This window comes from Vitis riparia, chromosome 11 (assembly GCF_004353265.1).
Source record: "Vitis riparia cultivar Riparia Gloire de Montpellier isolate 1030 chromosome 11, EGFV_Vit.rip_1.0, whole genome shotgun sequence".
Lineage (NCBI taxonomy): Eukaryota > Viridiplantae > Streptophyta > Magnoliopsida > Vitales > Vitaceae > Vitis > Vitis riparia.
This window is the reverse complement of record NC_048441.1, coordinates 14225717-14238375: the sequence shown is the minus strand read 5'-3', so window position 1 is coordinate 14238375 and position 12659 is coordinate 14225717. Positions and strand designations below refer to the sequence as shown.

At 32.5% G+C, this 12659-nt stretch overlaps 2 protein-coding genes across 2 annotated transcripts; both read right to left on the bottom strand.

Annotated features, from left to right (window-relative positions):
• Positions 1–483: 483 nt before the first annotated feature.
• On the bottom strand, positions 484–3286 carry LOC117925566 (probable glycosyltransferase At5g20260). Its single transcript, XM_034844613.1, has 4 exons — positions 3009–3286; positions 2762–2916; positions 1886–2240; positions 484–1351 (listed from the first exon to the last, which is right to left on the bottom strand). Exons 1-4 carry the CDS (start codon positions 3237–3239, stop codon positions 689–691), a joined length of 1404 nt encoding a protein of 467 aa, XP_034700504.1. The 5' UTR covers positions 3240–3286; the 3' UTR covers positions 484–688.
• Positions 3287–7178: 3892 nt separating this feature from the next.
• Positions 7179–11969, bottom strand: LOC117925664 (probable glycosyltransferase At5g20260). Its single transcript, XM_034844729.1, has 4 exons — positions 11675–11969; positions 11397–11551; positions 7978–8329; positions 7179–7841 (listed from the first exon to the last, which is right to left on the bottom strand). The coding sequence occupies exons 1-4, from the start codon at positions 11945–11947 to the stop codon at positions 7179–7181; spliced, it is 1443 nt and encodes a 480-aa protein (XP_034700620.1). The 5' UTR covers positions 11948–11969.
• Positions 11970–12659: the final 690 nt, after the last annotated feature.

Here is a 12659-nt window from a genome sequence, read left to right as displayed (position 1 = left end):
GTCTTTACTGTTGATTATAATTGCTACACGTGGTTATATCCTTTATGATCCAAATTTTATTTATTTTTAGTTTCTTTCTCAAATTTCAAGTCTTTGTCGAAAATCATTTTGATAGGAAAATAAAGACATTTCAAAGTGATGGTGATGGTGAAGGTGAATTCATCTCTATTGCTTTCACTTTTCATTTGGCTTAGTGTGGCATTGCACAACAACTTTCATTCCTTATACACATGAACCAAATGACCTAGTCGAAATAAAACATAGGCATATTGTGGAAACGAAGGCTCATAATGCTTCTTCATGCTAACTTACCCATGAAATCTTGGGTTGATGCATTTCTGACAACAACCTACCTTATAATCAGGTTACCATCTTTTTCCCTTGATATGAATACTTTGTATTTCAAACTCTAGTTTATACACCTTTGGATGTCAGTGATTTCCATCCTTAAAACATCAAGGTATCAATAAAATTTCTCAGAGAATAAAGTTATTGTTGGGTTGATGAAATGAAAATTACATATATGGCTACGAATAAAGTCAAATAATGCAAACTATTTCTGAAAATCTAACAAGATCTTGTTAATGCATAATCAAATTTTAATTCTTCCACCAGGTCACTTCACACTACAAGTATAATTACACGAATCAAGAAGTTGAAGCCTAAAGCACAAGGCGATGAGGACTGGTCAAGACCGCAGCCTAACATTAAGGCGCCTTAGCCACACCGAATGAAGAATCATATGAAGCATATCGTAGGGCTGCGCCGGCCGGTTTATTACGAAATGCCTCTGCACTTGCCTCACCCTCTTTTGCATCCTCAAATACCTCTCATTCGGAACCGCTTTCAATATCTTCTTAATTTCTGGTATCTTGTCCGAAGTGATATTTATGGAAAACTTGCTCCAATCAAGAACTTCACTAAACGGCAGCACATAGTAATCGCAGATGATTACAGGCACACACCCAGCAGCGATTGCTTCCACTACTCTGGGGCTGGCAACTTCCCATCCACTTGGACACAGACAAAACTTGCTGTCACCCATTGATTTAGCGTAGTCTCGATTGCTGGGAAGGTGCTCGTACACCTGGACTTCGTCATCATTTTCTTTCCAGGACCTGAACAGGAGGGTTCGCATGTAGCCGGATTCACGGCCGGCGAAGAAGGCGAGGATGTGACGCCGGTTAGGGGGTTTGTCGAGGTGAGGTGGGCCGAGCTTGCCTTTGGGTATGTTGACTTCTGGCAAAGAGATGTCTCTGATGGGCTGGAACCTTTCGGAGGTGTTGGCATTGCAAAGAACTCTGATGAAATGCTTGTAGAGGTCAGGGGTTACAATCGAAATCTCTGGTGCCTGAGATTTCAAGATATATGATTGATTAGTAAAACAACATTGATTATAGAAACAAGTAATGTCTGTATTTTGAGTTTCAGAGGGAGGGGGCCGCCAAATCGTAAATGTTTCTCACTACTTTTATTAAAATTTTAGGTTGAGGAAAACTTTAAGATTTGAAGGAGAATTCATTCCTAAATAGATTAAGTAGTTTACATTTTTACCATAATTTCTTCAGACAATTCTACGGAACTACCCTAATATATACATTGGAGGTCTCTTCCATCCAATCCCCTTTTTCCAACTTTCATCTAGACCTCATCTTTTCTTCTCTAGAATCTCTCCAAGCCAGATTCCTCTTCTCTCATATCTCTTCTACCGTCCCGGTTTCTCTCAAATATCTCCCATTTTCCCCACACCTGTCCATTTTCCTCAAATCTTGAAATCTCACATCTTGAAATTTTAAAATTGATTTGATATTTTTTCTAATGTTTTCTAATACAAAATCGAAGTTCCAACATATATTAGCAAAAGAAAATGCACGTACGTACGTACCCAATCATGGCAAGAGACTAGGAAATGGTCAGCTCCATTACTTCTATTCCAATAGGGATATTTATCTGAAACAACGTAGATGTAGTCTGTGACCAATCGTTGAAGCATGTGACTAGAGTAGTCAACAGGAGGAGAGTAGATATAGCGAGCAATGCGAGTTACACTTATTGGGATGTAAAAGACATGAGCCTCATCAGGATGACCCGCCATGAAGTGGCTGTCTCCACTTTCCATCTCATCCATAAATTGCCCTTCAATGCCATAGATGCTATTTTTTGGCCCACCATGAACTAGGGGTTGGTCTCCCTCCTTGTAGCTCCATATCTTGAATCTCTTCTCCATTTCTATGTAACTCCTATTATGCAATTAAAGGAATTACTTGCATGAAAGTTAATTTTGATTGAAAAACTAAATGATAAAAAAAAAGGGTTGAGTAAAAAATACACAATTCATACATTGATAAATATATATATATATATATAAAAGATATTTAGGCTAAGTAGATTATATGTATATAATATAAGAATGTAATTAACAACAATATCTTAGTGCCGAGTGGAACTCAATCTGAACGTGAGAGTTCGACACCTATACAAGCCACCAACGTGGCTGGGCTGCATCCTTAACTAAATTTGGGCACGTGGCTCATGATATCAAACTTTTATAAAAGCCAAAAACATGAGGAAAAAAAAAAAAGGGCCTAACATTTCGGTGAGGTTATGATAAACTTATGTTTGGAGATCAATGAAATCGACTTCACATCTTCTACAAATGAATGAAATGTCACTAATCCTTCGCCTTTCCGGAAACTTTGAGACAATTTTTAAAAATGAAATATGGATTTTCACTAGTAAAATAGTGTAGGGTGAGCTTAACTGATGAAATGCGTATGGATTTCTGTAAACAGCTCCTCTAGGGATGAAATTTTCTTTCTTTTGTGAAGTATAATTGCTTGAACGAACTGCTTCACGTATTGCCGCTCGTGCTCTTGCCAGACCACCTTCAATTCTCTCCAAAGGACTCATCTTTTCCTACAAGACACAAAAAAAGAACAATAAAATCAATCTAAGAAGAACAGCAGCAGTACTGGGTGCAAATTAAAGATATTGGTAAGTCCACCCACCACAGTGGTAGTGGAAGTTGAGGGAACCCCATGCGTGGAAACATTTCCCAGAAACGAAGACGCTTCTGGGGTCTGGTGTTTGGTCTGTGAATGATTGGGAGTTGAAGAAGACGATGGATGGAAGCGGAGATCAGGGTTTTGATTTATGGGTGACAGAAAAAAGATGGAAAGAAGAAGAAGAAAGAGAAGAACAGGAAATACTATATATGGTGTGGAACTCAATGTTGCCATATATATTTCAATTTTCTCTCTTTCTGTCAATCCTCCTCTTTGAAGGGTTGAAGGAGGTGGAGGTGGAGACACGTTCAGACCTGGAGTAAAACAAAATTTATGAATGGTTTTTCCTTTGTTCGGTCCGTTACGCACTCAGTGACGTACTCATTTGGGCGGTCCAATCTAATGTCTGGAATCATTCCACCTTATGTGAGTATAACACTAAGAAGCGTCACGGTCCCTTTTTAGTTCTATGACTCACCCATATACTACTCACTTGATTATGAAGAAGAAATTAAAGTGTTCACCGTTTAGCAAGGCCATTGCAAAAATTAGGATTTGTTTTGATACATTTTGGAAAATTGTTTTCAAAAAATAGTTTTGAAAACGATTTTTAAAATATTTCATATTTTTTAAAAACACTTTATTTTTTAAACTAGTTTTCAAAAAATTGTTTTCTATTTAAAAAATTTGTGAAAAACATAGAATCTCTTCTTATTATAATTAAAATAAGATTTTCCATTATCATTGACTTCTGTAGAGCCTCCTTAGAGCACAATTGTATTGTGTAACTAATTTGTAATGAAATCTTCCATCTCATAATAAGTAATAATCACTAAACATTACAAATCCTAAAAAATCCAAAGCAATCCCGAAGTCTTAAAATTATATTCTAATTGTAAATATGTCTAAAAATACATGCATTTACACACTAAATATACATTGAAATGCTTGACATTAATTAGAGGGTACTTTTGTTGCAAGGCACTACTCGAAGGATATGTAAGTTTGAATGATAACTTTGGTAGTACAAGATTGTTGTAAGTTACTTTCAATCATCGTTAATTGGCCACTTTATTCAAACAACAACAATAGGTATATGAAACAAATTCTAAAAATTAATATGAATTGAGTGTATACCAGTTAGTGTTAGCAATTAGAGAAAAGTGCTCTTTGTAGCCTTCATCAATATTTTTGAGACCAATACTTAAAGATTGATTTGATGTACTTATAGAATTTATTAATGTAAAAGAAATACTAAAATAGAGAAATGAAGAGAGTTAGGAGATAATGTTGGAATGGAAGAGAATGAAAGAGGGAAAGTATATAAAAAAAAAAAAATTGTGAGAGGAAATTAATATAAAATTTTAAATAAAAAGCCTTGATTATTCCAAAGTTAATACTTTCTAAAAGTTACTTTTTTATGTGTTTTTCAAACTATTATCAAAGTTATTTATATTCTTTTGAGAATCACTTTTGACTACTCCCAAATATGTATATCAAAGTACGATTTCCTAAGTATAAGGAGTCGTTTGTAATTTTAAAATTCCGATGAGTCATGGTTAAACTACAAAGATGTGATCTTAGTTGTATAAAGGAAATGAAGAGGTTTAGAAGTTAAATAAAAACTTTTTAGGCAAACCCTTTCACTCAATTAATGCTTGAAAAAAGAGGTTGATGATTTTTTTTTCCAAAAAATAGAAAGGAGTACTAGGTGAACTTAAATTGAAATTTGATTTAATAAGATCTGCAAAAGTGTTGGGATAAGGAGAGTTCATGAGGCTCTCTTGTTTTTATAAAAAGACCCTTAATTAAGTTAACACCACCAAGATTATCTGTAAGTGTTTTCAACCAAAGAATTTTCAATACAAACACATTTTGATTAAACCTAATGCTTCAAACTTATGAGTTAGACCACCATGTGAAATCTTTAAATCTTTTAGCAACCTATTTGTTTGTCCTATTGCAGCATTAAAAGCTCAATAATAACCGTCTCAAGTCAAAATGGCTTTCACCATCAAGTGTTTGAGATACCCTCAAAAGAGCTTATAAACTCCAATTTCCAAGCATTTAGGCATGATATAAATCACTTGTGATATCCTTAAAACCTCTATTACTTATTTACTTGCTAAACTCATAACATTAAGGATTCAATAGTGACCATCTCTAGTTAAAATAATTCTCAATTATTAAGCACTTGAGATACCCTCAAGGGGGGCTTTAAGCTCTAATTTCTAAGTATCAAATAATGATTTTCTAATTAAAAACAAATGATTCAACTCATAAAATGAATATATCATTAAATATCTAAGATTTCAAAGTCATTTCATGGGCACAAGGGAGGTGCTAAGGACTCCCTTCTCCTAAGCTTAAATCACTACTCACAAGATATAAAAATAGAATGAAAAATGAAGAACAAAAGTCGAGTATAAGAAAATCATCATTAAAAACTCAAGCTTCAACTTCAATATTGTACCAAACCAAAGCTTAAAAGTAAGTGTATCTAAATATACTCAAAGGAAAGAAGTTTGAGAGATCACAAGCAACTAAAAGGCGCAAAACAATATAAAGATTTGAAATTTTAATAGCATGTCCCAAAGTATTGGAGATTGATGAAGAAGTGCTCCCCACTAAAGGGCTTCCTCCAAAATCCTCCTTCTCCAATTGCAAAATCTCTTTATAGATGATCCCATGTTGCCCTAAGTGGTATACCACATAGAGTCATAAAAAATAAGGTGTGAGATCCAATGGTGGCTTCAGGGAAGCCCAAAAATGTAGGTCTCCCATGTTCTTCAAGTTTTAGAACAAAATGATGATAGTTATGGAGAAAATGATGCTAGGTTGTAAGGTGGACGTCTTCTACTCAAATTGGCAGCACCATTATGAAAAAAGGCACCAAACTATAGGGTGGAGCCATTTTTCTTTGAATGCCCCTTAGCTTCTTCAACATTTTTCTTATTTTTTATCAATCTTTTATGATTTTTTTTTTTTTTTTTTTTTTTGTATAGATAGACAGAATTGAAATATTCATAAAATTGGTAAGATTGATCTTCAAAGAGTCTAGAAATTAGAAAAAATTACTTGAATTCATTTGGGCATTTTTAACCTCCTCATCTGTCCTCAAACTTTTGATTGGTTGAAGGAGGACGACATCATTGAACTTCATGCAACTTTGATCCTTTGACTCCACTCATACTCCAATAATACTCTTGCATTCCAAATATTCCAAGAAGTTTCCAACATCATCATTATTCATGAAAATATATGTAAACATCAAGATGTAATGAAAAATATGATAAAACTAAGCATATGCAAGATTTCTATCATATTCAAACATAAGAAAATTATTTTCCTTTCCATTTTTTTCTTGCTTTCTTTGTCTCTCCTTTACTTTTGGCTAACAAAAACTGACAATGGAATCATCATAGGTTAATTTATAAATTTCACCATAAAAAATGGTTATATATATATATATATATATATTCATAAACTCATGCTAATAGTTAATTTCAAGAAATAGAATTGTTCATAGAAAACAATAAACTTGGGTGACATTTGGATACGATTCGTTTTCCTTTTGTTTTGTTTTTTTGTTTTTTTTTTGTTTTTTTTTTTTGTTTTTTTTTACTACTTTTAGAAATAGAAAATACTCCTATTAAAAGTATAGGAACTTATGTACAAAAAGTAAAAAATTATCTTATATTCTTAGCAACTCTTTTACAGAAGTGAATATATTTTACTTTCTTCAATTTAAAAAATTTTATAAAGTGTTTTCAACCATCCTTTTTTTGTATAAGGATTCCTGTAACTTTAATATGATACTTTCTATTCTTAAATAAATAAATAAATAAAATAATGTATCCAAACATCACCTTATCAAACAAATTTATGGAGCTATCTTAGGAGGTAATCGTGAGGAAAACTATTATCTAAAAAATATAATATATATTCATACATTATGACTACTGGGCTCCACTCAAGCACACCAGTTCCACACTCAATACACTCAGAATTTGGAAGAGAGCTACACAAAATTGCAATGAAGAACATTTCAAAACTAATGATAATTCCTCAAAACAATTATTCTCAAATTATAAATTCAAAATTTCACAATTCAATTAAGCCACTCCAGGATACATCATGTAACAACAAATTGAAGACAGAAGAAAAACAATATCAAGATGGCAACCTAACATTAAGGCGCCTCAGCCACACCGAATGAAGAATCATATGAAGCATATCGTAGGGCCTCGCCGGCCGGTTTATCGCGAAATGCCGCTGCACTTGCTTCACCCTCTTTTGCATTTCCAAATACGTCTCAGTCGGAACCGCTTTCAAAATCTTCTTGATTTCCGGTATCTTATCGGAAGTAATATATATGGAGAACTTGCTCCAATCAAGAACATCGCTGAACGGCAAGGAGTAGTGATCGCAAATTATCATAGGCACACAGCCGGCAGCGATGGCTTCTACTATTCTGGGGCTGGCGACTTCGTATCCACTGGGACACAGGCAAAACTTGCTGTCCCCCATTGATTTACTATAGTTTCGATTACGGGGAAGGCGCTCAAAAACCTGGACTTCGTCATCTTTCTCTTTCCAGTACTTGAACAAGACACTTCGTACGTAACCATGGGCGCCCCCAGCGAAGAAGGCAAGGATGGGACGCTTGTTGGGGGGGTGGTCGAGGTGGGGCGGACCGAGCTTGCCGCGGGGTATGTTGATTTCTGGGATTGAGATGTCTCTGATGGGGTGGAACCTTTCGGAGGTGTTGGCATTGCAGAGGGCTCTAATGAAATGCTTGTAGAGATCAGGCTTTAGAGCTGAAACGTCTGGTGCCTGAGATTTCAACATATATGATCTTGAGTCAATTTAAAAATTTTCTTTTATTTTTCATATAAACCTTAATTAAATTCGAAAGAATTGCAAGGGAGAACAAAATATTCATCATACGTAATGGGGAAAATGTATATACCCAATCATGACAAGAAACCAAGAAATGGTCAGCCCCCTTGCTTCTATTCCAATATGGATATTTATCTGCTACAAAGTTGATATAGTCTGTGACCAATCGTGGAATCCATTTACCATAGTAATGTGGAGGCTCGTAGATAAAATGAACTATTCTAGTTAAACTCATGGGGATGTAGAACGCATTCGCCTCGTCGGGATGACGAGCCAAGAAGTGGCTCTTTCCACTTTCTATCTCATCCATGAATTGCCCTTCGATTGCATAGATGTCATTTGATGGTCCGTCATGCATTAGGGGTTGATCTCCTTCTCGGTATGCCCATATCTTGAATCTTTTCTCCATCTCTATATGACTCCTATTATGTAACTGAAAAAATTAATTGTGAAAATTGATTTAATTGAATAATAATAATAGATTGTTTTTGTTAATAACAATCTATAGTAGCACTTTTTGTTTTTTTTAATTTATTAGGGAGAACATGTTGGTCTTTGGATATAATAATAAAAAAGTGTTTTTTAGTCTTACTTTAGATAATAAAATTATAATTTTTAGAAAAAAAAATACTTATTAAGAACACACACATTTTTTATTTTTTTATTTTAATTTATTTTTTATGGAGAACCTATTGGTATTTGGATATAAACTAAGAAAGTATAATTTTTGGAAAAAAAAAAAAAAAAAACCTTACTAGAAGCCCATTTGAAAATGATTTTAAAAGAGATTCAAAGCATTTTCTAATAATGGAAGTGTTTTCTTACAAAAAAATTGGTGTTTAATAAATTTTTGAACACTCTAAAAATTTAAAGAATAACTTGAAGTGATTACTTGACAATTAATAGTACATATTTCTTTCAAAATTCATTCGTTTTTATTCTAATAAAAAACACTAGAAAAGTATTTGTTTTTAAGTTTATACTCAAACACTAATTAAGAATGCATTTGACAATAATTTTATGAAGTATTTTTAATCTTTCTAATATTTGAAAGATAAAAATTTTCAAATGTTAGAAAAGGTAAAAATACTTCATAAAATTACTATTAAATGTATTCTAAAAATGTGTTTGGTAGTAATTTTAGAAAATATTTTTAATATTTTTAACACTTAAATAATAAAATTTTTTAAATGTTAAAAAAGTTTGTATAAGAATTTTAATGTTTTTTATAGAAACAAAAACTAGTATTGATTGTTAATTAACCTGAATCATTTTGACATAAATAAAGGTGATATGTGACTTCTTAATAATAGTACTAATAATAATAATAATAATAATAAATAAATAAATAAATAAATATATGATAATACACAATAAATACCTAATATGCAAAAAAAAAAAAAAAATAACGCAAAACAAAACAAAATGTCACTAAATCTAATCAAGTTGTTGGAATGGACTAAAAATTACATAGATATTAACACAAAAAATGGAAAAGAAAAGAGCATGAAATACAAATTCGATAGTGCATTAAGTGATTAGCCAACAAACAATCCAATATTATGAATAAATTGAATCACCTTCTTGATCTTCGAAAGCCTCATGTCTTCCTATGAGATTTTTCAATACCATTACTTGATTAGGACAATTCTTCTAGAGTTTTTTACAAGCATTCTCCCACCATTAACATCAGGAAAACTATCAGTCCATACTACAAGAAATAATTTATTTGAAATTTACAATCCTTTGAAATTCAAAAAAGCAAAAATAAGAAAAAAATACTTTCTCTTAAAGTTACTCCTATTCAAATGGTAAAATATGACTAAAAATATGTTATTTCACACACATGAAATGTTATCCGCACTCTAGGGATTGACTATGAACTGCAACTATCAGCAAAGTTTAATTCTTCATAATTACATTAAGAATGAAAACGATATGAGTTTGTTCTTAGTTATTTTCAATCATATTCAATGGACCAATTTAATCCAAATCCAAAATTAAACTTACTATAAATTCAATACATGGAAATGTGTCCTAGAAATCATATATAGAAAAGACGTGGAATTGTAGTCTACACCAATTTATCATAGCACCATCAATGAGGCGTGTGGAAAAAAATGAAAATAAAGAGAATCCTTGTTTTGTTATTGATATAAATGGTGTGCATCTAGGCCATGATATTTTGCGTCACAATTATTAAGAATATTCATAAATTATTTTAAGATTTCTTCCAATGTTGCCAAGGTTTTGGTTTTTCTCAACTTGCATGCACACAATTGACTCAACATATATGAGTAATAGCTATATATACCCTCTACGAATTATACAAGACTTTTTAATTTAAATATTTTTATTGGTTTTTTTAATTAAATTTGGTAAATAAATAATTTAAATTTTGATAAAAAAAATTAAATTAAATTACAAGCCATAAGAAGGAAACACCCTTTTATGGGTTAATGAAACAAAGATTGAACTGTTCTTTGATTAGGTAGGTAGGATCATCAGTTTGAGACTTTCTAGATGTCTCCTTTTGTCAAAATAATGTTTCAAAATTTTAAATAAATAAAGTGAAGGTTAATATTTTATCATCATTTTTTTTCTTATTTGATAGAAGAAAATGAAAGGCATTCCAGATTGATTATTGTAAAAGTGCTATTGGAAATGTTTTCATGGACAATATTTTAATGAGTATTTAAATATAAATTCAAAAGGTGTACTTTTTTGGTGAAAAGAAAAAAAAATGGAAGAAACATTTAATGAATACCAATAAAAAAAATACTTTAAAAGATTTATTTATTTAAATTTTGTCAAATACCCAATTTTTATTAGGAAAATATATTTAAATATTAGCTAACAGGGGAGATCTAATGCATGCCCAAAAGGAGTATATGCCCCTTGAACTTTTTAAAAAAAAATTATCATTAGATTATAAATACTTTGTTCAGTTTTTGCCCCGCCAAAGTCAAGAGTTAGATGTTGCCCGCTGTTAAGTCATTTACTGACTTGGTCACTGGCAGCTAAGGTTTCTAAATTTTCAAGATGCTCCTAAAATGTACTTTTTACTTCAATTGTCCTTTTTATTGCTATGTTTAATTTTAAAATCATAATATCATATGAAACTACAATCAAACTAAGATAAGTTTTTAAATCATATATTAGAAGTATTTTTATTTATTTATTTATTTCATAATAATTTTTGAATTATGAGCCGAATCTAAGAATATAAGTTAGGGATAGTTTCTTCTTCAAACATGCATTATGAAATGCTACATTGCTTTGTCTACAAAATCATGGTTTTTCAACATCATATTCTACTTACCAAAATCTTTCAAGATGTAAGGTTCCTATTTAATCAAATTTTCTTTCATAATGAAGCCACAAAAGAGATTAATCCAAAGATTAATAACTAAATAAAGGTGATGCATGCCTCTAGTTTAGAAATTAAATTATTCTTCCTCAATAGAATGAATTAGCTTTGAACTTAACTGATGAAATGCGTATGGATTTCTGTAGACGTCTCCTCTTGGGATGAAGGCTTCGTCCTTTTCTGAAGTATAATTCCTCGTCCGAATCGCCCTGCGTATTTCCGCTCGGGCTCTCGCCAGACCTTCTTCAATCCTCTCCAGATGACTCATTTTCTCCTATGAAGTTGCACCCAAAAAGAAAAGAAGGGAAAAGAAAAAACAAACGGTTAATGAACGAAATTACCATTTAAGCTTCAAACCAAACAGAAATCAATGCTGAAGTGGTAGATTATCACGCACTCTGAAACGCTTCCTTATCTCGTTAGTTGTTCTCGCTCCATCACTGGAAGTTGAGGGAACCCCATCTGCGGAATCATTTTTCGGCCACAGAGATGGGGACGATGAGGTTTGAAGGGTTTGGTGAGTTGTCTCTGAAAGGTTTGAATGCGTAGGGAGCAAATGGAGGAGGATGCTTTGGTTTCGATTTATGGGTGACAGGTACAAAGGGATGAGAACAATGAGGAAGAGAATAGCTGGAAATATTACGAACCGTGTGGGACTCGATGTTGCCATGGCTTCTTCACTTTTTCTGTCTTCTTCTCCACTCACTTTCGTGAAAGGGTATGAGCGATAGATATGGTTATGATACAGACATAGAGCATAGAATGGAACCAAATATCTGTAGGTTTTTTTATTCTTGTTCATCACGCAGTCTTGCTGCTATTGTCCAAATTCTATATGCGGGACCCACCTTTAGAGTAATGCTGTCCAAATTATATGAGTGGGAACCACCTTTTGATGACTTGTCAAATGGCAGACCATCTGGTAAACAACAAAAGAAAATCATGATTCTTAATTAAAAATAGAAAGACTGTAGGAAGGCTGACCAAGGCCAACATGAAGGCAGCCTAAGATTAAATACAAGGGCTCTTTTCGAATTAGGTTTGCTTGTAAGAGTTTTGTAAGGGTCTAACATAAGACTCAAAATATTAGTATCTTTGTTTTGGTTAATTATCTTGTAGAATTTAATTCCTTTTTTGTACTTTTCATAACTTGTAGAGAAATTTCTTCTTGTGTTTAATTCAAATTTATTACATTCAAATTGTGGTTTGAAATTGTCTTTGAACACATTTTTAGTTAAAAGCAAAATATTGTCTCAAAGAATGATGACGAAGATGGAAAGCTTAATGGGTATAGTAGAGAGATATATGTAAAGCTTTCCAAATTTGAGATTGATCATATGAATGGTTGAAAGTGCCTTCTTTATCAATAGAATTAGCTAGAG

Bases quoted from the DNA above. Each gene is read 5' to 3' on its own strand.
- LOC117925664 (XM_034844729.1), bottom strand. From the start codon at position 11,947: ATGGCAACATCGAGTCCCACACGGTTCGTAATATTTCCAGCTATTCTC. The intron at 8,330-11,396 runs GTTAAGTTCAAA...GTTACATAATAG, and splicing joins AATCCATACGCATTTCATCA to GAGTCATATAGAGATGGAGA. The intron at 7,842-7,977 runs GTATATACATTT...TTGAAATCTCAG, and splicing joins TGGTTTCTTGTCATGATTGG to GCACCAGACGTTTCAGCTCT.
- LOC117925566 (XM_034844613.1), bottom strand. From the start codon at position 3,239: ATGGCAACATTGAGTTCCACACCATATATAGTATTTCCTGTTCTTCTC. The intron at 2,917-3,008 runs GTGGGTGGACTT...TGTGTCTTGTAG, and splicing joins CAACTTCCACTACCACTGTG to GAAAAGATGAGTCCTTTGGA. The intron at 1,352-1,885 runs GTACGTACGTAC...TTGAAATCTCAG, and splicing joins TAGTCTCTTGCCATGATTGG to GCACCAGAGATTTCGATTGT.